The sequence below is a fragment of the Sceloporus occidentalis genome, unplaced genomic scaffold (genome assembly GCF_023333645.1).
Source record: "Sceloporus occidentalis isolate IW3139 unplaced genomic scaffold, rSceOcc1.0.p SCAF_252, whole genome shotgun sequence".
Classification (NCBI taxonomy): Eukaryota; Metazoa; Chordata; class Lepidosauria; order Squamata; family Phrynosomatidae; genus Sceloporus; species Sceloporus occidentalis.
Genome location: NW_028317232.1, coordinates 775,176 through 801,650, shown reverse-complemented (window position 1 = coordinate 801,650; position 26,475 = coordinate 775,176). Strand labels below are relative to the sequence as shown.

General features: G+C 39.6%; 1 protein-coding gene across 6 annotated transcripts; it reads right to left on the bottom strand.

Annotated features, from left to right (window-relative positions):
- Positions 1-884: 884 nt before the first annotated feature.
- On the bottom strand, positions 885-23,482 carry LOC149276020 (transcriptional enhancer factor TEF-1-like). 6 transcript variants are annotated; one of them, XM_089503998.1, is made up of 12 exons: positions 23,281-23,482; positions 12,022-12,086; positions 10,096-10,158; positions 7,332-7,343; positions 5,266-5,418; positions 4,647-4,687; positions 4,005-4,069; positions 3,272-3,405; positions 2,842-3,015; positions 2,126-2,266; positions 1,381-1,533; positions 885-998 (listed from the first exon to the last, which is right to left on the bottom strand). In XM_089503998.1, exons 1-12 carry the CDS (start codon positions 23,480-23,482, stop codon positions 885-887), a joined length of 1,317 nt encoding a protein of 438 aa, XP_089360124.1. The 6 variants fall into 6 exon arrangements, with proteins under 6 accessions (XP_089360124.1, XP_089360125.1, XP_089360129.1 ...); XM_089503999.1 differs by having other exon boundaries at positions 4,647-4,705; positions 5,284-5,418; XM_089504003.1 differs by lacking the exon at positions 7,332-7,343 and adding an exon at positions 3,116-3,130 and having other exon boundaries at positions 2,842-3,009; positions 4,647-4,705; positions 5,284-5,418; positions 23,281-23,473.
- Between the last annotated feature and the right edge of the window lie 2,993 nt (positions 23,483-26,475).

Below are 26,475 nucleotides of genomic sequence, written 5' to 3'. Positions count from 1 at the left end.
ATTATAAAACACCTCCTGACCTTTAAATAACTTCACGTGTCCATAATGAAGTTTTTAACACACACACCCGGATGGGTCCAGTTTTTAATCTATTTAAGGCCAAAAGGTGCATCAAACCAAATACACAGTAGGATTCGCTCTACTCCCTGATATGTTCAATTTGTTATCGTAAGTCTTTAAAAGACTTGCAAACTCAAGAGCGCCGTGAGCCAGTGTAGAAGAAAAAATACTGTGCAAGCCTACAAACAAGAAAATTTAGTGGGCTAAAAACAAAAAAAAATAGTGACGAGAGCAAAAAATGTTCCTACCACGGAAAGTGCAGGCATTACATTTCAGTGGAGTCCAAGGAGCTACATGGGGGGGGGGGGGGGGGAGAAGGTTGGGTGGAGGAATCCGATTATCTCCAATCCGACCCAGCAATCCGACTCCTTAGGTTTACAAAATCGGTGCCGTACCGCGAACTGATGCACATGGCAGCAACAAAGTTTTTTTTTAAAAGAGGAAAATTAAAATAAAATACACCGACATTATCTCACGACAGCCGTAGGTTCTACATGGCTTCCCCGGTTGGAAACTGTTTCACACACACAAACATATATTTATATATAATATAGATATTTATATATATTCCTTTTGGCTCAAAAACATAAACACAGAGAAGATTCTGCTAGGGTGAGGTCTTTGTGGTTTTGTGGCTCTTCCCCTCCTGTCCGTTCATCCATTTAAGGGTCCCGTCCCTTTTTTCCGTTCAGTCTCCTTTCCCAGGAAGGCTTAAGAGGCTCTGGGGGGGGGGGGGAAATGTGAGATGCCTCCACCTTGGCCCAAGCTCATAAAAGCCAGTCCTACATGGCTGAAAAGAGGGGAAGGGAGAGCTGCTTTCTAGCTCAGTCTTTCACCAGCCGGTAAATGTGATGTTGAGCGCCGTGCTCGCTGGTTGACACTTCAAATACATATGCTATGCACAGCAGTAATTCTTGGGTGTCCCGATTTGTAACCACCTGTATTTAAAAAAAAATATATATATATAATAACTATAACATATTTCAATGCAGACTTAATAACAAAACAACAAAAATAATTAAAATAATAGCCCGAGTTTATTCATATACATAAATTAAAGAAGTGTTATTGGGGGTAATCTAGTATATTCAGCTTGGTGGTATCTAAATAAGATCATCCCATTGTATGGTGCTATGGAACATGATGGTGCTTTATAAATGAAAACTACGTTACATTTATTTATATAGCGCCCGCACATTCCGTAGTGCTGTAAATTAGATTTTTATAATTTTTTTTTTTCTTTTGTTAGAAATGTCTTGTTTTCTAATCAAATCTGCCGTTCGGGTCTCTGTTTTGGTCAACAAGCAATATTTCTGTTACCTGCAGGATAGTGAAGTTTTCTAACACACTGTTCATCATGTACTTCTCTGGTAGCTGCTTCAGTTTATGGATGAAGTTGATAAGATATTCACACATAGGAGAGCGATGGATGCGGTAAAGGAAACGGCCATTTTCGAACCGAGCATATTCCGTCTGCGAACAAAAGTAAAGAAATATGGTTACGGGGCTTATCCTAGCCTTGAAAGCTCTTGATTCATTCTAGTCCTTCCAATAGCTGTTCCAGATAAGAGCTTGTCTTTAGACTACACCAGTGATGGCACATTTTAGGGTAAGTAGGACTTTCAGCAGGTCACCATTGAGAAAGGTACGCGTTTGGACAAACATTTCAAACGGCTTTGGGATATCTTTTTTTGAATCCATGATCTGAATCACTGCTGTCCGCCAACCTTTCTAGAGAGCGGGCCATCCATCTTTCAGAGTTGGAACCTATTTAAATTAATAATCTAATTCAGTAGAACTTGTGGATTCTTGTAATAAACACAGAACTGTCCATAAGCCACTAATCGGAAAACATGATTCTTGATTCTAGATAACCATTTATTTTGTAGGCTTTGTTCATTCCTTTCTCATTCCCTTGACTAACGTTTGCTTGAATTACAGGAAAGACAAAGCAAAGGTGGAAAAAGTTGATGAACTTTGTAGATACGCCATAAAAGTTTAACCTTTTGAATACGTTTTAACACCAAAAATGAACAACAGAAATATTCAGAAGATGTCTTCTCACCTCAACCTTCTCAACCACTTGTTTTCCGAAGGAGCAGACCTTGGAAGAGCAAGTTATGGTCATATTTTCGGGAGATTCATACTGGCTGCTTACACCGTAGAATACACCAGGTTCATCCTGAATGCTGGTATTGAGGTCGGCCTGGAGACAAAACCACAAGACAACATCGTCAACGGACAAAGTATTTTAAGACATCAGACTGTAGTTCAATTAATATGTATTACAAAAGAATGATGAGAAAATGCTGCTTCACTCCAAACAGTCACAAAAAAAAGTTTTTAAGAAGAAAGAATGTTCTTTCATTTTTGTGTGGGGGGGTTCGGGTTTATAGATATTGTGATGCTATGTCGAGAGTTAGAATATAGACATGTATGTAAACATACAAAAAAGAAAACAATTTGAAATAAAAAGTGAATCCATCTGGGAATATGATGGAAATATTTAGAGCAGTAAGGATCTTATTTAGAAGAATGGTGATGTCATCACGTAAATTAACTGCTAACATGGAGAATCACTGAACAGCTAAAATCCATACCCTGGTCACCGACCAAAAGATGGATAGATAGGTGTTAAAAGCCTGGGGGGTTGTATAAAATGGAAAGGTAAGAGACCATTTATTTTTGTAGGTCTGCAAGCTAGTAATTGACAATATAATCTTACATTTAAGGAATATTCTTCAAAATTAAAACTGAGATAAAAAATATAAATGAACATACCCAGAACTTGACCAAGAAGAAGGCGTTAGGCGGGCCCTTCTCATAAAGTTCTTTTAAGCCTCCTTTCTTCTCCGGGAACTTGTCATAGATCTGACGGACGTCCACAGATTCCAACAAAGAATCGCTGTACGAGGGATTCGACTGGCTGATGTGGACATACAGGTGTTTGTTGTACTGTTAAAGAAAGAAAAGGAGTACGTTACTAAAGGTTAACCTTCCTCACAAGCTGCAGTGTAGACACAATAGTCGTAAATTCTTCAGTTCCTGGACAAATGTTCTGCTGCTGGGCCTTTAAAAGCTCTGTTTTCGTATTATTTGCCCAAAGTGCTCCTGGGTTCAGACTTTATTCTGAATGTAACCAGGGCAGACGTTCTTAAGAATGTTATTTTCCTCAAAACCCAACCAAATCCCCTGGATCAGTGCCACGTACTGCGTCTGGTTCTCCTTGCTGTTCCATGAAGGCCATGAATTCCACCAAGCGCAGTTTTGGTGTTCCAATTGATCGACCTTGCCAAGCAGGCCCTGTGGGTACAGGGGAGAGGCTCGCAGGGCTTGCATTATAACCTTAAAACAAATGAAAAAAGTGGATTAGCATCAGGTCCTGCTATCTTTAGAAGACAACCAAAAAGGGTGACCTTAGCACAGGAAGAAGTAGTGGAGAAGAAACAGGAAAATGTGTCTGATATTGTGCTATATTTACTAAAATCACACATTAAAAATGATGGATAAGTCTGACATCAAAGCTGTATTTTGATTGGCTTCTTGGTCAGCCAATCAGAAAAGAGCTAAAATCCTTATTCTGGTCACCGACCAAAAGATAGATAGATAGATAGATAGATAGATAGATAGATAGGTGTTAAAAGCCAGGGTGTATAAAATGGAGCCAGAAATTCTAAAGGCTTTTAACACTTGTATGTATATTTTAAATAATTTAAATGTGATCTTTGACATAAAATGAGAATTATTTTCAGTTATTCTAACAGGTTTTGGCACAGTGGTTTTATGTGGTTTTAGTAATTAAAGTAAAATTTTTACTTATTTAGTTAAAATAAATGATTTGCAGGAGAAATAAAAAATAAAAAGGAAAAACTAAAACAATATATAAAAACATATAAAAAGAATATACATATATATATATATTTTTTGGAGAGTGATGTTTGTACCTGGAACAGCAGGAGGGGGGGCAGCAGGCTGTAGGGGATATGGAGGCTGGGAAAACGGCTTAATGCTAAAGAAAATAACACAATAAAATAAAAATGAGATAATGAACACTCGTAACACGACAAAGTTCACCTCGTATTCCTTTTTCCCAGTGAAGCAGTTTATATGATCAGAAAAAAAGAGAGAAAGATTGAGAAAAAACATTTATGACTTGGAGATCTATTTTAAGGGTTAGAGTAGTTTAAGATTATAACACAAATACAATTTTGAAAATATTTAATTTAAAATAAAGTATTTTATCTCAGAGAAGCCGAGATTGCTGGAAAAAGTCTCATAGCTAATCGGTACTACCCCCCCCCCCACACACACATCCCTACAAACTTAATGGGGAGGAATAAAAATGCATATCTCAACAGGCAGTTGAGATCGCTGCTTCCATAGTATGCACATAAGACGGGTTTTTAGTACATATATATATAATTTTTATCATGAACATCATTACGTGGGTTATTTATAGTACAGTGAAAAAAGTAGGAATGATCTACAATAATATATTGGCTTATTTTAGGAAAGACCTCAAAGACAGCATTCTATTTCTAAGCCCCTGACATAGTGTGTTAAGAGCAGACGAGGGTTATACTTACTCCTGCGTCGGCCGTGGCTGTCCGGTGCCGTTTGGCCAAAACTGGAAAAATTCTGTGGCCTGGAAAAATAATAAAATATGGCATTAAAGTCTTATAAAAAACTACAGGGCGGCGGGCAAAATCGAGCCAAAACATCAAAAAAACGTTTAATATTATATATATATTAAAATTCTATTATTAAAAATGACAATCTATTATTAGCAGATAGCGGGGGTCTGTAATGCTTGCACTCAACGCTCTAAGATCCCTCTGCATTACTCTTCTACTTGTAATAATTTAGACCTCTCTATGTGCTAAAATTGTCCAAAAAACAACAGATAAAACAACTCCACAATTATAAACGATTTGTAAAAAAAAAAAAAATAAGTTAAATCTAAAACTTAGAAATAAAACATTAAAGAAAAATTTTAACTAAATTGGGTTTTCAATGTTAGATCTGATTATGGGGTTTATCTCGGATTCTTTAAGATCGGGTCCCTCTTCCTTAAACTCAGCAACTAAACGTATAATCATCAATACAAGTTATTAATCATTTATTTCAAACATAAATGCGGTGTAAACTTGTTTGTGTCGTTAGGAAATGGAAACATTTAGTAACTCTGGGTCCAGCGGTTGGTACACGATGAGCGGCGCTTACCCCTGGAGTGGGTTGGAATGGGGTCTGCGAGATACTTGGTACCCCTAGTTTATTCTGGATGGCTGTGGCGGATATAAGCTGCGCTGAAGACATTGCGGCCATACTCTGGAGAGCTTTGTCTTTTGCCACCTGATCCTGAAACAACAGTATAAAAGAAAAAAAAGAACACTAAATACCCATCTAATATTTGAATACAATGCCGAAAAAAAATATGTATTTAGCAAGAAATAACATGACAACATTTTCTATTAATATAATCAGTAATTTATTCCGTCAATAAAAATGTCATTAATCTGGAATTCACAAAAGTAAACTGGATTTTATACATTTACTGATTCATTTGATTTATTCTCAGATGTTGAAAACATGAATTTAAATATTGACAAAAAATAATTATATATAAAAATAATTATATATAAATATATATAAATGTTTGCCACATGTTACTCTATCCCTTGACCTGTTTCCTCTTCCTCGTTCTTTAACATTAACGCATATATCTTATATTTTGGCTTTGCTTCTGCTGAGCATTTCTATGCTGGTCAGCGACTAAGCAGCGACTCTTTCACAATATATATCTATGGAGGCGTTTCTAGTCAAACCCAGGGTTTCTACGGCTTACAGAGTGGGAATTATTCACTAAGGTGAGTTGAGTGAATTGCGATAAACTACCATCTCACCAGGGTTGGTCCTTCATAACTCACAGTGAAGTTAGTCCAGATTTCCAACCATGGCTCAGCTCACAAGAAACTCAAAGCTTATTTGTTATATCCCAGCGTGTCTTAATTACTTTGACCACCACAAGTATTTTAACGAGTAGCGAGGCGCTGATCAATGGACTAGAAATGGCCATACAGCTATCCAGGAGGACACCAAAGAACTTTCCTTGACTACATCTAATGACCACACGCTTATATTTTTTTTTTTCCGGAAAGTCGTGAACATTTTTTCTTCGAGTAACAACCAAAACTTAGCAAAAAAAAAAAAAAAGTAATAAAAGTAAAACCAGCCAAAGAAACTTCCTCTGCTGGCTGGCCAAGTAAGGTCCACAGAATACAGAAAGCCAGGACATTCTCGGTGAGTTCCAAAGATGACAGAATTAACAATTGCTTCATAGGCTAGCGTCTGCCAGTAGCCATTTCTCACTCTCCTGCAGATTAAAATCTTTAAATAGCACTTGAACGTCTAAAAACTTGGCTTTGTGCAAAGGTCTTACGGAACGGAGTTCATCCTTGTAATGTTCTTAAACACGATTTTTTTGCCCCTGGTTGTTGTCTCAAAATACAGAAACTTTCCTTTCAAGTTATACCTACCCCCCTTCCGAGGGCCTGAGTCAGACACTTTTACCCCCGGAGGTAGGGAGGAGGGGAACGGTTGGGGAGGGGGGGGGTTGACTTTTATTTAATAAATTGGGATTGTCCCCCATGGCAATCTTTTTTTTTATTGTTTCTTGGTATTTTGTAATAAGTAATTGTACAATAGTCCCAAGGAGCTTTGAATGTCAACAAGTAATGAACCACAAAACACTATTTAAAAAGTATTTTCACATTTCGAAGCAGAACTTGTAGAAAATGCCCATAGTTTGGGTGGCTTTTCAATCTTATAAATTGTCTTGGAGATGTTTGGTTTAAAAATAAGGGTCTGTTTTACCAAGAATAGCAAAACATGCATATCTAATTGGCCATCATGAAGTTCTCTTCCTTCTCCTCCACTACCCTTACAAGGGCAGCCTGAGCCAATCAGCAACAATCAGCCACTTAACAGTAGGGGACAAGTAACGTGATGGGGAGGGATAATCATGCAGACCGTGAGAGCAGAAAGTTAAGATGGCCGCTCTTGAGGTTTACATATAAGGGGTGTTTTAAATGTATAATCATTGCCGAACCATAAAAATGTAGAATTTGGGAAACATTACGGATGTCATATGCTGTATAGTCTATATGCTCTTATATTTAAGCTAGAGTTTCAAACATATATATCCACATTCAATGAATTGGGTGATTTTTTTTCTGTAAATCAAGAGATTACAGTGCAGAACGCCAACTTACCATGTTCATAGCCTGGACACAAACAGATTGTCATCCAGAGCGGAGAACAGGAAAGTTGCAATCCACAGGTTGGGAGAAAAGGGAAGTGAATGGGTTAAGAACATAGGATGGAAGGGTGAAGCCAAGGGGAATGGGGGGGGTAAGGAAAGGAAAAAGGGAGGAGAGCGGAAAGAATAGTTAAATCAACAATACATTTGATTCTAAAAACAACTTGATTAAAAAATACAAAAATATGATTTTGTACGAATGCAGAGTGGACAATGTGGTTACGGACACGAGGAAGGCGGTGGCAGTGACATAAAATAGGAGGAGGAATAAAATTAAAGAGGAGCTAACACCAGCGTATGTTTGAGGAGTTCCATAACAGATGGACATGCACCTGTTGGCTACCCTGATCTAGATGGTGTCCATCGAAGTATGAACATAGGGCCTTATCTGGTCTTTTTAAAAATATGTGCCCATGATGTCTGGTGGCCATTTCCAAAGCACTGTACTATGGTCTAATTATGCAAGCTTCTTAAGACTGCACACAAAAGCGAACAAAACATATATAAAATACAACTCAATGAGCATATAGCACTTGACAACTGGACTGGGGAACAACTCAGACGTGTTCCATGTTAAGACATTGGAATTCAACAAGTTCTCAAGGAGCTACACCAAAATATGTAGCTAAAACTTGGCACTTTGCAAATATCCTAAATGCTCTTCCTTTTGTGAAAGTTTTTTTGGGTTCAATTAAGAAAACGGCTGCTGTCGTTGCAAGGAAAGAGCAAGATGGCGGGCTATATATATCTGGCGATCCCTTGGCGCCACTGGTAGGACCTCTTTAATGCAGCACAAATATGAGGGGACTACAGTTAGTTTATAGAAACAATAAACAAAAAAATGGTCAGAAGACAAAGGTCTCAACAAAGGTTTGATTTCTTGGTGGTTCACTAAGACTGGCCTCATCCGAGGGATAGGTGTTAGCAGGCAAAGCGAGATTATTAATAACCAGAACCACAATATAGCACGTTCTTTGGCTGTTTATGGGTGATCAGTACCACCTTAGAACACATGCCAAGCAGGAGACATGAACCAGAAAGATAGTCAGCACAAAGCAGCCATCAAAAGCTTTTAATAGCGGAATGAGAAAAGATGATCTAAGCCAGGATGAGTGGTTCTAGAACCCAGAAAGGAAACTAAATTAAACAGCTCACCCCGTATGACATTGTTAAATAACAAAACTATTATGATTAACAAATACGCTTTCTAAACATTGTTTTATCCTGATATTTAGTTACATATTCATGATTTTATGTTTATATATATATATATATATATATTTTAATTTTTTTTGGGACTATCTGGAGAATGATTAAGTATTGTGAAATACAGATTATGTATAATGGTTGATATTAAATGCCTACTGAACGTTACCCACCCAATATCCAATGGACTGTTTCCATTTCAACAAAGAGGAGGGGGAAAAAAATTTTAGGGCATCATCTTTGGTCCAAAAAATCCAACTAGTGAACGTTATAATTATTATAACGTTATATAACAGTTAGGGTCATTCTAACCCCAAACGTACAACTACATCTGTTCTGTGTCACCTAATTACGTAAAAATAATTGAATAAGCCTTCCCTATTCCCAATCGCCTAAAAGGATTATACCTCGTAAAAAACATATATTTTAGTGCATATGAGTACTCTGCTGAACACAGAACTGCAGTTCTCTGGATTTCTACTGAAATGTATGGAAAGACTGATGATTTTTTCTTAAAAAAATGAGGTCTTGATTCTTTTATTTTTGGCATCTTCTAGCCAAAGTCTAGAAACATAGAATCTGACGGCAGATCAGACCTGTTCGGCCGTATGCCTGTCCCATGCATGCTTAATACCCTCAATGTATTAACCTCTACAACCTGTGATCAGCCTCTACCACTTCTGAATGTAATCAATTAAATGATATATATTATATCTAATCTTAATAAAAGGTGGTGGTCTTAGATGGAAGAACCAGTTTGTGGTTCTTTAATATCCAAAGTTTCATTGTGGTGATGTTTGGAAACAATGATGGATGACTGATCCTGTTTCCTACTCCTACAACACCCCTAAATGCCCTCTAGAGGCTAGAGGAGTTCCTAATCTAAAACAAAGATGAAGGTCCGGCAATGTCCTGTAATAATTATTATATTGTCACTTTTACCTTTCTGGAACATTAACTAAGCTTGATTTACATAAATCGCAAACGCACACAAACTGGCCACTACCATTTTTAGCCCATTTGCCATTCCGTTGCCTGGCTCTTGCGCAAGATTTGCCAGCATGCACCGCAACTCCTCTTTCTGATTGGATGCTCGCCTTATATAGGCACAGTAGATATTTGTATCAAGTTTTAGAAGTGGGACACCTTCAAATAAGTGCTAATAACCCAAGAAGTTCTATAGATGGTCATTCCGAAGTGCTAAAAATACCCTATACTCTTCTGTTTTGAAATGTGTAACGATGCCTAGCTTATTTATAGAGTATGAATTTCCTTTCAAGAACAGAGTAACGAAGCCTACCAAGCCACTTTAATAGAAGCGAGATGGCAAACGATGAATTAGTTCTGAAACTGACCCACCGGTTGACTCCTGCCAGTTGGCACTAATAACATGTTGGCTAATCCCGCCTGGAACAGAAGCGTAGCTATTAATGCAGGCAAGACAGCAGGCAGGCCGAGAGGTAGAACGCAGCCGCAAGCAGAGGAGCATAAGAGGCATGTCCTGTACTTACCTTTAGCTTGGACTGGATCTCTCTGGATTTCCTCCGCGCCAGCACTTGTATGTGACTAGATACCTAGAGAAGGCAAAAAAAAAAGTCCATTCCTCAAATAAAGAACTTTCAAAGATAATAAAGAACTTTTCTGTGTTCTTTAAAGGAAAGGTCAGGTTCTGTCATATTGCGCTACTGTGGTTAATGCAGTCGTACGACGACGCATTCCATTCATTCACATGCACTAATTAATCCGTCCATTAGGTGGCGACTTCTCAACATGTATGTTTCTGCCCAGGGTATAAATAAGCGAGAATACAAACACAGAAACATAAAACATGACAGCAGATACATGTTCAGCCTATCTAGTCTTTCCTGTTTTCTCGCTTCTGTAAAACGTCAAAGCCTGTTCTTTGTTCTGGATAGCTTTATGACTATCCTATACAAACTAAAATACCCTCATTGTGTTAACCTCTACCACTTCTGCTGGAGGGCTGTTCCACCCGCCCACTACCCTCCTGATGAATTAACACTTCATTTTCAAGCACAGCACAGAGAAGTTCCCTGTATGCTCTATAAACCAAATTCTTTAAATTCATTCCATTATGGCTATTTTCAATTTCTGTTAACGATAGTTTATTGGTATTAGCCTGAACATAGGTCTTCTCCACTTCAGGATTATTTAGTGCTATAGGTTTAAAGCTTCTTACAGGGTTGACTACCAGAAAGGCACTCGACACCCTTCTGCCCTTCGGAGGATTAAGCTGGTAGCGGGTAGGGCAGTATGGGGCATATATCTTCCTCTTCTGCAATGATATTACATCATTGTTCAACCAATTCATTGAATTCTGGAGGTGGCATTAAGGATATTTTTAAATCCAATCTAGTTGGGATTTCCATAAACATTAGAAACACTTGGTTGCCACAACTAGTGAGTCACCTTCCAGGTTCTCCACGATACGATGTGTTTGATTTTTTATGGTATTTTTATCTTGGTGAAACAGCTTATATGATATCTTGAGGGCCATTTGTGGTCAACAGTTGAACCCAATACTAGTGTAGGAAATACATACACACGGTGGATGACCATGATGTCAAGGGGTGGTGGAAGGAGAGTACTAGACAGTTCCTTCTCAATGCTCAAGGGAATAGGTAATTGCTCTTAGATATGCAGATTAAATGTTAGGAACCTAATATAAAGTATTCTGTGGGGAAACTAAACAATCACTCTTTGTTGGTTGCTATCAGGATATAAATGAGGACATTAAAACACTTAGTAAATAGAAACATGTAACTCAGTAGAACGCGTTATGAGTCAGCTCCATGCAAATAAGGGATACCTCAACACAGCACGTCATTTGAGTTACTATTATACAGGTTTGTCTGAAGCCACTTTCTTTACCAGGATAAGGAGAGGGTTTTTACATGGTGGTGTAAACGAGATGACGAAGAATGGGGCAACCTCTCGTTCTAAGTATATATTGTGATGCTGACTGCGTCAACAAAAAGAGAGTCATCTTTGCAAGGCGAAGGAATTCAAAGATAATGAGACATAGATACATTATTCTTACTCCCTAGATAAACTAATTAAGCCATATAATACTGAACTGTGGTAGAGAACATCAAGCCTGGGTAGGGGATACAAGTTTATATATGGCTAGGGTGGTCCTTAAATGTTTATTCTGTGTTGGATCTATTGATCACAACGTGGTTTGGAACATTTTGGCTGCATCACAAGGTTCGGAGATAACCCGATGTAAGTGTTGACCCCTTCTGACGCCAGACATTGCCTTTGATGGTAGGTTACATGGAATCCATAGAACTTGTGAGCGATAATGTGTTTAAAATAGGTCTTCGTTCCACAGAACGAGAAGGTAACCCCAAATAACTCCTGAACCCCACCTGGTTTGACTTCTATGAGTTGATGTATTCATTGTCTTTACTCACTTGTTTTCTTGTGCGCGTCTTCCCTGTCCGAAGTTTTATGTATCTGGCAATCAACTCGTTCCGACCTGGGAATTAAAAATGACAAAATGTATAATATAAAAATGAATGAGGAGTTATGTCGGAGACAAAAAGAAAATAATTAAAAAAAAAAAAAAAAAAAGGTAAATTTATAAGAAAACTATATGTTAAACTAAAGCTTGACCTGCTACCAGAAACCTTCATCACACCAAAAAAAAAGTTTCTTTCAATAACGACAATTGTATAATTATGTATGAATTAATTGTATAAAGTTTTATTTTCTTTCCCAGAAGCTCTTTAGGGTCCGACTCCAGGGTCACAAGCTTTTTTGTGTTCACCAGCCTGTGCCATAAGTCAATATTTTATATTATATATTTTTTATATGATATATATATATACAAAATTCCACCAGAGACTTCAGAGAATTCATTTTACCTCCAAAGTATTTTTTCAGGATAAAAACACCCGGAGAAATGCTATAGTCCTGTTATATATAACCTTTTCCACTCAAAGCAGGCATGGGGCCTAACGTCAGTTTAATGTAACCGAACAGATGTTGTCCTATTAACTGAATCCAGATATTCACTGTATATAAATAATATATACCCTTTTTTCAACCCACACAAGTCATGATATAGTTAACCCCAGCTTGGCATTAAAAATACACTCCAAATATTTATTAGAACCTTAAAAGAAGTGTGTGCTTTTGTGTTTTTGTGTAAGTCATGACTTCTAAAACGTTCATTATCTGGATTGCCATTTTCGCTAATGGTCTATTTTCTTTGAGAGTCTGTTTTGGAACAACACGCTTCTTCGGCGATGTTAATTGGCATCTGGATGAACTGCTGATTTTGCCATGCCAGGAACATACAAACTAATGTTTGATGTTGCAGGACCCTCGGGGATTTGAGGAGTTGAGCTGGAGACATCAGACTAAATGAGGGGTGGGGGGCTGTTTCTCTCCAAACAAACCCATTCTCTTTTGTTCTGTTTGTTAAGTTAATGCAGGAGCCACTTACTGCCTTTTTTTCCCCGCAAGAGTTCAATTGTTGGGGTCAGTTAAGTTGTGTATTTTGAAAACACCTTCCCTCCTAAGCCTTGGGGAAGGTAGGACTGTGTTATCTATTGTTATGTGGCAGGGAGCCTTAAGCTACGGGCAGAAAGGGTGGAGACAGCTGCACCTGGGGGGCTTTTTTTTGAAAATTTAGAAACCAAGTTTAGGAGGGAAAAAAATATATATATTTTTTTTTTTGACAGCAAATCAACCTGTAACTGGTATTTTTTTCAAATAAGAATTCAAAAGAACTAAGATTCCATATTGTAAAGAAACAAGCTTTTTTTTGTGCCTGATCCTAAACACTCTCGTCTGAAAGCCTTCCTATCCTGAGCAGAGCCCCTACCAGCTCTTGTCCTCCAAAGGAAGAGTTGGCCCATAATGTGGAGAAGGAACCTGGCAGACAGTCATTTTTCCGACGAAGGGCTAAATTAACTACTACCAGTGTTCCAAATTGTACTATTAGCGGTATGTTTTCAAGAGCAGATCAGACCCATTCGGCCTCCTAGTCTGTACTTTCCTAGTGGTTACTTTAATAGGGGTATAGAAGAAAAGGGAGCCCAGCTCTTGTGAGCTTACAACCTCATCAACTTCTGGTTTAACCAACTCCACAAACCGACAGATTGTAAGACTGACGTACGAAAGAGATCTGAACACGTTCGGACCTCAAGAACTCCCAACAGCAGCAGCGTGGTTGAGTCCTTCTCTTAGTTCGGCTTTGAGAGTTTATTCTCCTTTTACCGTGTGTAACCTTCTCATCCGTTCCGATACTTCTCGCGTTGTAAGCTGCTATCCAGAAAACGTTGTATCGAAACGGTAGCAGACCAGAAACGTATTATTTCTTTTTAATGAACCAAAGAAAAAGCAGCAGAAGGAGAATGTAGATTGTTTAGAACTATGGGCACATTCTTTCATCTCTAGAATCTGGAGGGAACTTGGAATCTTGAGTAAATAAGACCTGCCTATAAAACAGGACCATACCGTAGCAGCTGGACTCTGCCTTCCGATTCAATTATTTGGCCACTCTTTAAAAAGTACATCTGTCTCACCCCCACCCTTACCCAGCCTGCCTCCCGCTGCACCAGAAGAAAAAAAAAAAAAAAAGGCTGCGGGGCAAACATCCCCCTGAAAGGAACAAGTCGCAGCACGTCAGTGACCAAATATAGGAATAAGCAAGCCGCCGGTGGAGCTGCAAGATGCCAGATCTACAATCAGCAGCAGGGTAATCCATGCGTGACCGTGGCTTCATTAACCTATTTCGATGCCAAAGGAGAACGCAGCTAAAAATGTACCCCAAAAAAAGTTAAGCATCCCACTTAGACGACCAGGCTCCAAGTTCATATATTCCAAAGAGACTAAACAGTTTAAGCTGTTAGGGAATCGTATTTAGAATATTTAAATAGATTTAGTCTACTACAACTCCCTTGGCACTCCAGCCATAGCGATGTCTAGATCCGATACTTGGGCGCTATAAGGGACTTTACCCCAACCCCATAGGAAATGGACAAATTCTCAGGGTCACACATTCCGGAGCTTCTCAGACCTAATGATATCTGGTAGTTTCTTCACAGCCCAAACCTCTGCTTGAATACAGGCGACTTAACTTAAAACAAGCCATAGTTTTCAGGAGGACACTCAGTACAAGCATTCGGTTGTCACTGTGAGTCACCATAAAAAACAAAAATGAACGCTCATATGAACAAAGAAAATTTATTTACTGTATTACTTTGTTACAAGAACAGAAAAGACTGGATCCACCATCAAAAGGCAAAGGCTCAATGTGAAGTTCCTTATATAAAAGCAGGAGGTCCAGATATAAACCATTGCACCGGTGGAGAGGGAAACGAGATAGGACAGCAGAAGTAATTCCAAAAAATAAACAAATAATAAAAAAATGAACATGATAAAACCAAGGGGATGAGAGGTAACGGCCCCTCAGAAACCTGGATTTACTAATTAACATAACGTATTCTCTCTCTCTGTTGATGCGAATATTAACCCAGGCATGACTAACTTATTTTTAAATTTAACATAAATAAAATAATAAAATTATATATATTATATTTATACATTTGTTAAATATTTCCCCTTATGATAACCATGTAACATTGGGTGAGGTGCACAGAACTCAAAGACCTCTGTGTGCTAAAATCTATTTAAAATGATCTTTCATAAAGTTGGGGTAGAAATCTTCATTTAATTTAAAAAAAAAAAAAAAAATGTATCTTTATATCTTTATCAAGGACAAACACAATAACTTTCTCTAGAGAAATTTTTTTTAAACTCTAACAAAGTTTACGGCGTGTGGAATCATTCCGTCTAACCCCAGAAGCGTGGAATGAGAGTGTTGCGCGAGCGATGCCCTCAACGGGTTAACTCTTCTGTTCAGAAGTTAATAGACCGTGAAGAGCTAACTATTCTCTCTCCCTTAGCTCAAAGTAAACAGGTTGGGTTTAAATGTTTCCCTCTTTTCTCTTTTGAATAATAGCTTTACTATGCCCCAAGCAAATGTCAAAGAACAGCTTCCTGGGCCTGATGCTCGATGTCCATCAAGATTTGGGCAGGTGGTAGGAGAAGACACCTGTCCAGCGCTTTAACAGACGCGGTATTTATCTGGGGAGAAAGCTGGTATTTTATTATTAATTTTCTTTTTTTTTTTTGTTACGCTTATTAACGCTTACGCTTGCTCACAACGGCACAGCCGGAATCACAGACTAACAGTTATCCAGACGTGTCGATGCATGCATACGCGCACACACACGCACGCTAACACCACACTAACACATCGGGTTTTACCACCCCCCCCAGTCTTAAAAAAATAAAGTTACGAGCATGATTCATATCTGCCACTGATACTGTCAGCCCTGTCTTCTGTGTGTTAATCTTAACCCCTTTGTAGCTCAGTCAAACCCTAAGCCTCTTAAGTCAACAGAATGTACCTTTGCAAAGAAAACGTGTTTTAACCAGGTTTGGAATATTTTTCATGGGGGTTGATTAACTAAGGAGGGAACCTGTAGGAGGGTCGTCGTCACTGAGCTCCCCGAGGTGGCGCCTTCTAAGACATCAGCGGGAATAATAGAAAGTTACGTTTCTGATTGAACTATGCACTATGCAGGGCCAGCTTGGCCCCCTCACGTAGACAAAAGTTGTCAAGGTCGGTCCTTTCTGATTTATAGCGAAGATTGTCAAAAAAAAAAAAAGAGTGTTTGTAGAAGAGCTGTGGTTCAACTCCCTGACTTCACTATTCATTAAGGGGCAACACTAACATGTTTCTCCAGCAAGAAGTGCTGAATGGGCCCTGTATAATGTGTAATTAAATGTGTGAAAAACACCCTCGGTTTAACTATACATTGTACAGGGCCAGCGGAGCTCTTCCGGCAGTAGAAGCTTAGTGGAGACGGGCCTTCTTAACACATTGTGAAGTCAAGGAGTTGAAAACGTAACTCTCCTGTCAACTCCCCCTTTAGTGAATAGACCCAACTGCGTTAAAGGAGCAGTTCTCTGTTAAATAAAGTGACTGCTCCTTTAAACCCTTGGATCACCTGGATACTCTGTCCCGTCTTATTGTAAAAGTGGCCTGAAACAAAGAACGGCCACACCTCGTGACCTGGATCCTATGACCAATGAACCTCGGTCTCAGAAATTATGCATTCAGCAAGTCTGTGCAAGTTTATTTTTTTTCCTCTCTCATCCTGGCAACGTCTACATAATATTACTCTTAAACAAAAGCCGGGGAGTTGCTGATGTCAGACACTTTTGGATTATTACACGCAAAGTGCCTCTTTTTATTAGGATTTAACAATCATGATTTTTAGATGTGCAGGTGTGAAGAAATTTAAAGTGACATTAAATACAAACCATCTATTTAAACTTGTCAGTGCCATTTTTTATTTATATATTTTTTAAATTATTTTTATTTTTTTATTATTTTTTTTCTAAGAATGTAAGCTTAAAAAAATACGTCAATAAACTTTTTGTTGCCTTAATATTTTGGTAAAAAAATGTTTATTTGAAGAATAAAATAGTGAATTAGAATCCATGAGCACGGACACTGCCGGTATATTAAGTTTATCTGATAGGAGGTTTCCTGTCCCTTTAAGGCCCGGCTCTCTCTCTTTGTCGGGAAGAAAATCTGTTAAATAAGACAGTTGTTAGAGGGAGTAGGAGGGAGGGGGAAAAAAAAAGAAAGGGGGTTAGAGATACAGCATCTCAGGAGGGAAAGAGCGAAATCCAAGGGAAGAGGCATGTCTTGGTGTTAAAAGGAAACTACAGTGAGGCCCGACAGCTGCTTCGAAGGTCAAAGGTCACTGCTTGTGCATTCATGGGCTTAACAGTTTGAAGGCAGCACCTGCCAGTTCCAGGGTGTGTCTAGAATGTTCACCGAGGCTTTACCGACATGTGACCATGAACGAGGGGAGGGAAAGAAAAAAACACAAAAAAACAACAATTCTTAATTTTTATTTATTTATTTATTTAAAAAAAATTATTAAAAAAAAAAAATCATGAAAACAAAAGCAAACCAAAAAAGTATTAAATTGATAAGGGGAAAAAAATCCCCACAGATGGCGGGACTGAAGAACTGTTTACTTTACATACATAAGTAATTTAAGATTGAGTTAAAAAAAAAATGTGCTTCTAGACTCTTAAGAGGGGATACAGGTGTGAAAGTCTAGACGGGGCCGCAGTCAGGTTAGTCAAACCAACCCCAGGGATACGAGCCATTAAACGTTTTAGATTGTGTGATTATTGTAAAGATTGCACCCCTAGCTATATATTACCCAAAAAACACGTTTATTACTGTACAAGGAGGAACGTTAGGCGGTTTAGTCCAACACGGTTATTCTCCAATATTAAAGACCGTTACGGTCAAGAGGTGGAACGTTACCTTTAAAACAGGCGTTTGGCTTAATATTGTTTCTATCCCCGAAATATAGCAGAATAGGGAATTGTATCTGAAAACAGCTGAGTGAAGTCAAACGTAGTCGATTACAGTTACTCAGAGGTAGAGGTTGGAGAGAACATGAAGGACAGCTGTCCAGGAAGGCGGAGGGGGGGGGGTTAGCGATAGAAGAAAGGGTATCTTTAGAACCGTCTAAATACCCTCGGTAAAGATTCCTCTTTACACCGGCGCGGCTACTCAGAATTCTCCAAAATGAACCAAAACCATGATTTGAGATCACAGAACACCCCGGGAACAGTGTAAACATACTTCTGCATTACAAGTAGAACTTGATTGCACACTTTGTGCAGCCAGACGATCGAGCTCACTGCCAGATCACACGAGCCTCTGGCTAAGGAGAATCGTCTGAAGAGAGAAAGAGGATGTGGGAACGGCAAGGAAAAGTGGGTCCAAGAATGTGAAACGTTATATGAATACTTTACTACAGCCCCGAGACTGTACTTGTTATAATGCTCCTCGATAGAACATTGGCCAGGTCCACCATATCACCATCCCAGGTACCTGCTGAGCTGGTCGGGGTAAGGGGGGGAACGCTAGGTTTTCTCAAGTGCTTCTAGAAACCCTAGACCTGCTCCTGTATATAACATGCCCCCCAAATATTTCAGGTGTCTGAACGGGGGGCATCCGTGTTGGTTGGTGTGGCCAGTCCCACAAGTGAGTAGACAGGAGGCATCACCCTCAGTGCCCCATTAGCCACCTCGTCATCCTAGTATAGCAATTGAGGTCCTCAATTATTTTTCACCACCTCCATGGGCTTGCCAAGGGGGATCAGAGGGCCAGTCCTAAAAAGAGGGACTGCCCTGTGAGAACTGGGACTGTTGGGAGGTATGGTTAGGGCAGCAGTTGTATGGTTAGCTCAAATGATAACAGAGACAGAACGCTAGACTGGAAATAAAAGAACCTGAGGAGGTGGAGAAGAATAAAGGACACACCAAGCATTAAAGATGATAAGTTATGGATATCACGGTGTGATGTGCGGGAAAACTCAAGTATATCAAATATTCTATCAGAGAAGTTCAAAATAAGTAAAAGTTACTGTTTCTGGCTGAAAAAATGAAATAAATCAGCATTTTAGAGAAACGAGTTCTGACAAAATGCTTCAATTAAAATAAAGTCCCAGCAAACTAACTAAAAAAACGAGGCTTACAAATATTCGATATTTATTATCATTTCTATAAGTAGATTCTTAAAGTAATAATAAAGAATAAAGTTCTGTGGGTCTGGGGGTCCTTTACTGGCTCATTTGATGGAACGTCCATTAAGTATGATGATGTTCAACAACAGAGCTCTGAAGATTATTATTTCTCAAGGTCATCCCAAAGCCACACGGACCCATCTGTGACCTTGCCATACGATACATGCTATACATGTGCGCCCTGTCCCCGTCCATCTCCCATCCATCCCGTATGCAGCCCCAGCGAGTGAGCGAGCGCCCATCTGGAAGCCACATGTGTCTCTCACTCCAAAGCAATTCCGCGAATCTGAAGCAAATGCGGCCGGCTATGCAGGAATTCCTGCAATCTGCGACGGGGCGAGCCGGCTCTGGAAGGGCATTCTGGAAATGTATTGATCTCCCAATGAAGGGATCGCTGGATGAAGACCTCACCGTCGTCACATGTCCTAATCCAAGCTTGTGACCCCAAGGGGGGGGGGGGGCAGCCACCGTAAAATTCTTCTTAACTACCCCACCGGCTAGCAGAGAGAAAACCCCTGCGCTTTAATATTATACATCTAATAATTTATATAATAAATATTAAATATAAATTAATATATATATATATATATATATATAGTTAATAAATAATAACTAATGATAATTAAAAAAATGATAAAATGTTTTTATTTAGCTGCATTAAACAAAAAATGTTGGGTTACTAGAACCATAGGACTTTACCTAGGATAAATACTTATATTTTTATTATTATTATTTTATATAGCGCCATCATATTTCGTAGAGCTGTACGACATAATTATGACTGACTACATAAAACGTGAATTTTTTTCTCCCCCAAACCTACGGGTTAATCACCGCGCTTCATCCTAATTATGTGAATGTAATGGTTTATGATAAGGAATTTACAAATAGAGGGGGTAATAAAATATGATTCTGGTACAACGGAATGCTCTTTTTTTAATTTACCTGAGAGGGTCGTAGGTAAGTGGAACAGCCTCCCTGCAGAAGTGTTAGAGGTTGATAGACGTATGGCTCCTGAATCTGAGACCAACGACTTATTAAATGGGTCTGAATGGGCCGAACGGGTCTGATTTGCTGTCAAATTCATTGTTTCTGTGTTCTCGCTGCATAATACCCTGCAAAGCCCCTCTTTGTTATATAGATCTGTATGTAAGTGTGTATATAAATGCTGATGTATATCTTATCTGGATCAGGAGAACGTACAGCTGTCATCTGAACTGCTGCGTAGACTCTTAGTAGACCGTAAGCTCCTACGAGCGCCGTCTAGATCTTGTAATGATTACGGCAGTCTGCCATTGCGCCGGTTATCCTTACATATATCGTATATATATATATATATGACACACAAATAGAAGGCATATGAGCGGATATACACCAAGGGGCAGCGTATACTGTAGCAAAGTACAAACCCGTCACTTAAAACTTTGTCAAATGGTAGCGAACTTTAAATGGAGACGGAGGACCCTTTAAAACGGCTTAGGGCTTGCATTGTATAAGCCAAGTCCGCTCCGGATAAATTTTAACCCGTTCATTTCACGAAGCATGTGCGCCTTTTGTAACTAAGGGGTAAGGCTTTAATAAACACAAACATATACTGTACAGAAAGCTGGCCCGGCACTCAAAGAGTTAAGGACTGTAAGCTTGTATGTTCTACCGCGTGTTACTGATATCACCATTTTCATTGGTCTTTTCTGACTATTTAACAGCGCTACGGAATCTGCAGGCGCTATATGGATAAGCGTAACGTAGTGTGAGGATGTGCTGCGGATCAGCCAGGCACACAAAAGGTTAACGATGTGTTCCTTTACTGAGCTGTCTTGTAATAGACCAGGTCTAACCCTCGAACACACTGAAGCTTGTCCTGCCAGGCAGAGACCTGGATCAGATTTCATCTACCCCCTTCCCCTCTCTCTCTCAACCCTCCCCTCCCGCAGTCCCGCTCCCCCTCCTCCTCCTCCTCCCTTCTCCCTCCTGCTGGTGTCTTCTTTCCATGTGACCTTGCAGAGGCTTGATTTACTGGAATCATGGACCCCCTAGAAAGGCAGGGAGAGAGGGAGCGGAAGGGTGGGAGGAGAGGGAGGGAGGGAGGGAGAGAGAGAGAGAGAGAGAGAGAGGGAGGAGAGAGAGACTAAGAGGGTATTAGGCAAGAAAAGCAAACTCCAGGCAGGCCTCTCCCAGCCAGACACCAACAAACAGCTGCCCCGGCGCAGGGTACTAGAATGCCAGGTGGGGGGCAGTCAGAGGCCAGGCTACGATAGAGGAGGGGTAAGGGAGTAAGCCGCAAAAGCCTTAAAAACCTGCGGATTCAGCTTCGGCGAACTCCTATCACGCACATCTGGGTACAAAAAATGGATGATGGGAGCGGTAGTCCGACATGCAACTCATATCATACGCTCCCTTTTGTAAATAAACTCTCAGTAGAGTTGAGTCGGGCCAGATAAGATTTTTCTCAAAAGGGACCGGAGGTAACAATCGAGACGGCTGGCAACAATTCGAAACAGTGTTTACATTCGGATACGAGTCCCGGCTTCGGGCTTTCGATAGAAAAAGGAGAAAAAAGAAAACAAAAATGCAAAAAAAACACAACATGTTGCCACCGTAACAATAAAAGCAAGTGAGAAAGAGAGAGGGAGGAGAGCAAAGAGAGAGATTTCCTGAGAGGTGGGGAGAGAGGGGCGCGTATTGTCGTTCGTGAAGCAGGGGGTAGGGCTGACGGTGACCGGGGGTGGGCTTTTAAATATTTATTGTTATATATAGCGCCATCATATTCCACAGCGAGGTGCATTGTCTCAAAACACGATTGTATATGATCTTTATTTTACCTTTAATGAGAGGGTTGTATATACGTGGAACAGCCTCCCAGCAGAGGGGGCAGAGGCTAATAGAGTAAGGAAATTTGAACATACATGGCATAGGCATATGGCTCCTGACTGATTAAGGTTTGAGTATTTCCCTACAGAAAACCATTCTTCATGAACGACCTCCTACTATGATAATATCCCTTATTTAATTTAATGCCTCAAAAGGCTTTTTTTTTTTTTTTTTTAGAATATTTTTTATTTTTTATTAACATTGATATGTCTTTAAGAAATAACAGCACAGAATAAGAAGTGGTAAGAACCAATATAATAATAATAAAAATAATATCTATACTACTATAGTGTTTATATATTATTATTACTATTATTATTATTCAACTATTTCCAGCTAAACTATATCACGTTATATTTATTTATTTATTTAGCGCCAGCAGATTCCGCAGCGCTTTACAACCCCCTCCCTCCAAGAAACTTCAACCATCGCTGAATAAACAGAATATTGTCTCAACGAAAAACCCCAAAAGGAGGGGGAACAAAACGAAGTCAAGGGCCATTGATTGCCTTAGATCGTTCGAAAACCTGCATTCCTTGTTTGTTCTAGAAGTACAGGTGAATTTGCCCAAAGGAGGTATCTATCATAGATGTGACAGGTGCAAAGCCTCAGGTCCTATCAACCCCAAGACACCCAACTGAGTATTGGTCAATCGTGGCTTAGTTGCGTCACCAACACATACCTTGGTGCTTGAAGGATTTTACCCCAAGCCTCTGAACTTGACGTTCACATGGACCAGTTTCAGCTTTCATATTGTGCAGTGATTTACTGCTTCTGCTTCCTCTCAAAAACCAAATACGAATACTGTGTTTTATATAGAATATAGAATTACTACTCCGGGAAGTCTACGTTTTCAGCCAACGATGGTCAACCGTTGACTTCTAGTGACAGCTCTGTTCTGATTGGATTCATGTGAACGACCAATACAAGATCAATATTATTTCTTATGGTGGCAGGACAACGCCAAACAAAAAAATGTTAGAAAACCATTGTGAAAACCCAAAAGTTAATCTTTCTGTAATTTTAATACAGTTATAGACTTTAAATATGACGTGCAAGGGGTCCGACTGCATCATGGACCTAATGTTATGATGGAAAATGTACAGTTTTGTAGACTTTCCATGTATCTGTGTAATATTTTTTAAATATCGTTTGACTCACCATACATCTTGCCTTCGTCTGATAAGATGATTTTGCGCCGTCCGCATGGCGGGTAGATAGCCAAGGCTTCCTGGAAGCTCTGCTCTATGTCTGGGCTCCATACACCTTCTGCGTCGTTGTCCAAACTCTTCTCCATGGAGTCGCCGAGGTCTCCCGTGCTTTCTGCCGGGCTGCCAGCCTCGCTCCATCCATTGGGATCCATGTCGCGTGGAGAGCGCAGGAGGGAAAGGAGAGGCTCCTCCAAGCCTCAGCCAGCGGAGGCAGATTCAGCAAATGCTAAAAAAACATAATAAAGACCTTCTAGGTGAGAAATGCCACACGACCAAAATGTGTCTCAAATCACTTAAAGCATAAGCAGGGAGCAGCCGTATTTTTATCCTCCAGTAGAGATACTCAGTCAAGCTTTAAAAAAAAAGGGAATGCTATTTCAATTAGTTTTATGTTTAAAGCACAATTATTTGCTTTCCTAGAGGAACCTTAGATACCATTTTTTTTAAAACACCTCTGTTAAATCCAAGCTTCTTCTCCCAGAATTAAATGAGGCATTTGGTCGCCCTGTTGAAACATTTTGGGTTCTGTAGAACACTTTAAAAAAAAATCAGGCCTATCAAGTCAACTTTATTTATTTAAGTTTTGACCATTCCAGCGAGTCTTCTATGAAGGCATCTAGATATAGATTTAACTACCAACCATGAAGCTCACTAATGGTTTCTGGTGGACAATTCCCTATTTTTCCTACTGGACCCTAAGGCACTGAATTAGGGTTTCTCCTGCTTGCACGTTTAGATGTTGAGCACGTTGGCTCACAATCTTCTGTAAATTTTAGAAGCCAACCCGAATGACCTATTACAGGTGAGGGACACTTGTACATGAGCTTGTGTCCCGTATGCCACCCAGATCACAGGAGATAAAGCACAAATGTGGTGATATATGATGTAGAAGTGCAACCAGCAGAGCCAAATGGCAAGCAGGAGAAGTGTTTGCTCAACAAATGGTCAGGAGATAATGACGCCATGTGATTTCTCTTTGTACAGGGCAAAAGTAAACTCATCAGAGGCCTTCTGTGTTATGTCTTCTACAAACACAGCTTACATTGTATGGCTATTTCTTCATTTTTGCATTAAAGCTCAAAAATCACACGGCGTATATATTTGAGGTTCCAGAAAATAGACCTTCTGGTCTTTAAGATGTAAGACTCTGGTTGACCATAGAAAGCCCTTGAATTCCAAGAGCACTCGTTGTCAACTATGCATTGATGTTTATATATAATAAAAAACTTATGGTATCATGCAGGGTCCTAAACTTGATCCCGGAGTGAAGAAACCCTGCTAGAATTGTAAGATTTCTCAATTTAATTTATAATTCCCCAAAGATTAAAACCCATAAATGTAAAATCAATTTGATTTCTACCAAAAGCCGCAACAAAATTATTTTGTTTAAATTTGAGATTATAAAAAATTATATACAAAATATTTCTCCATCTAAATTCAATTTAAAATTGAATTCAATTTCTTTAAGTGATCACATAATGAAAATAAAATAGCTTTTTCGCCCCATGGCAAAAGACCTACAATAAATAACACCGTGTTGTTATTTTTCCCCAGTTATTTCTTTTGAAGCTTCTCCGTCGCGGCGGTTTTACACAAAAGAAATGTTGGCGTTTGCCCTGTTATATAATATACAAGCGCTTTTGGTTTATGACGGCCGGGATAAAATTGCAACAGAGTCTGCAAATTGTCTGCAAGTTCATTTACAGCCCGCTAATCTAGCAACGCTGTGCACTTGAGACGTTAATTTTTAACTTCTCTTTTATGAGAATCCCTGGGCTGTTTGGCAAATATAGTTAAGCGTTTGTGTGTGTTAATCTTAATCACCCCAGGACCAAAGAAAAGGTTAATCCTCAACAGTTTATTATGAATTGGACCATTTTGCTGACAGTGATTATTTTTGGGTGGCTGTAGTTAGTACTTTTGGGTAAATCTAATGCACAATGGAGCAGTAAGCAGGGCCATTCCATTGGTTTCAATGAAGGTTGCACCCCTTAATTGCACCAAATTAGCCTCTTGTATATAATCCCAGAAATCAGTGAGAGGAAGAGTAAAGGTTTTGTGTCATTTTACTTTATTTTAATCTGCATATTTTATTAAAGGCCATATTTTTTGTCACAGTGAAAAATGAGTGCGGCCCGCACACGTATACAATTCTGATGAAGTGGCCCACTGCAGAAAAAACTTGGACACCCCTGGATTATGCCCTTTGTACATGCGCCCCTTTTTCTTTGATTTTTTTTTACAGATATGATTCAATATGTAAATTGAATTTGTTGAATTAGTTGAAAAAAAATTGTTGGGTAAAAATCATGTTTTTTGGGGGGGGGTGAGGGGGTGGGGGGGCCCTTAACAGATTCTCGCACCCGGGCCCTGAGGCGTCTAGTTACGCCCCTGAGGGTTAGCCAGCCTTTTGCTCCAATACATCTCCCTGCCTGGGCCAACCCTACCTTACAAGTGACCCAGGTTGCTGCTCTAAGCTGGTGGAGGCATCTACTTGTTCTTCTCGACATTTAGCAGGCAAGTGCATGCCGGAGTGGGGCGCAAGTGACATGGATCACCTAGGGTGGTAGAAACCATAGGACCTGCCATGATCCCTTGGAAATTATTATTAGATGTATAGTTCAACAGGGCTTCTTGGCTACCTAGGGGATTTAATTAAAGGGTAGAAGACTCACGACACACAATATAGCCACCCCTGGCCTAGTCAGAATATGAAGACATATAGTTATATACGAGTAGACATTTGATTGCACATAAGTGAGAAATTCTGAATACATGTGAAAATATTCTGCTGTTGAGGTGCTCTCTGGCCTACATGCTCAGACCTTGCACAGCAACCTGAATATTATTACCAGCGAACACACTGGCCGAGATAAAGTAGTCTATAACCTTCTTACAACCCCGTTCCTCCTCCCCGCACTTTGTCATGACTTGACATTTAACACTAAGCAGATCCTGGAAGCTTAATGGCTCTTCAGCTAGTGCTAAGGAGACAACCTGGTATCAGAAACTCCATCTATACACAAACACAATGGAGGTTGTGTATGAAACGCACATCTGGTGCAAAGTAATAGCAAGGGAACAATCTGCAAGGAACATTCAGCTGGTTACTATGTGATTGCACCACTTTGTAGTAAATTTAGAT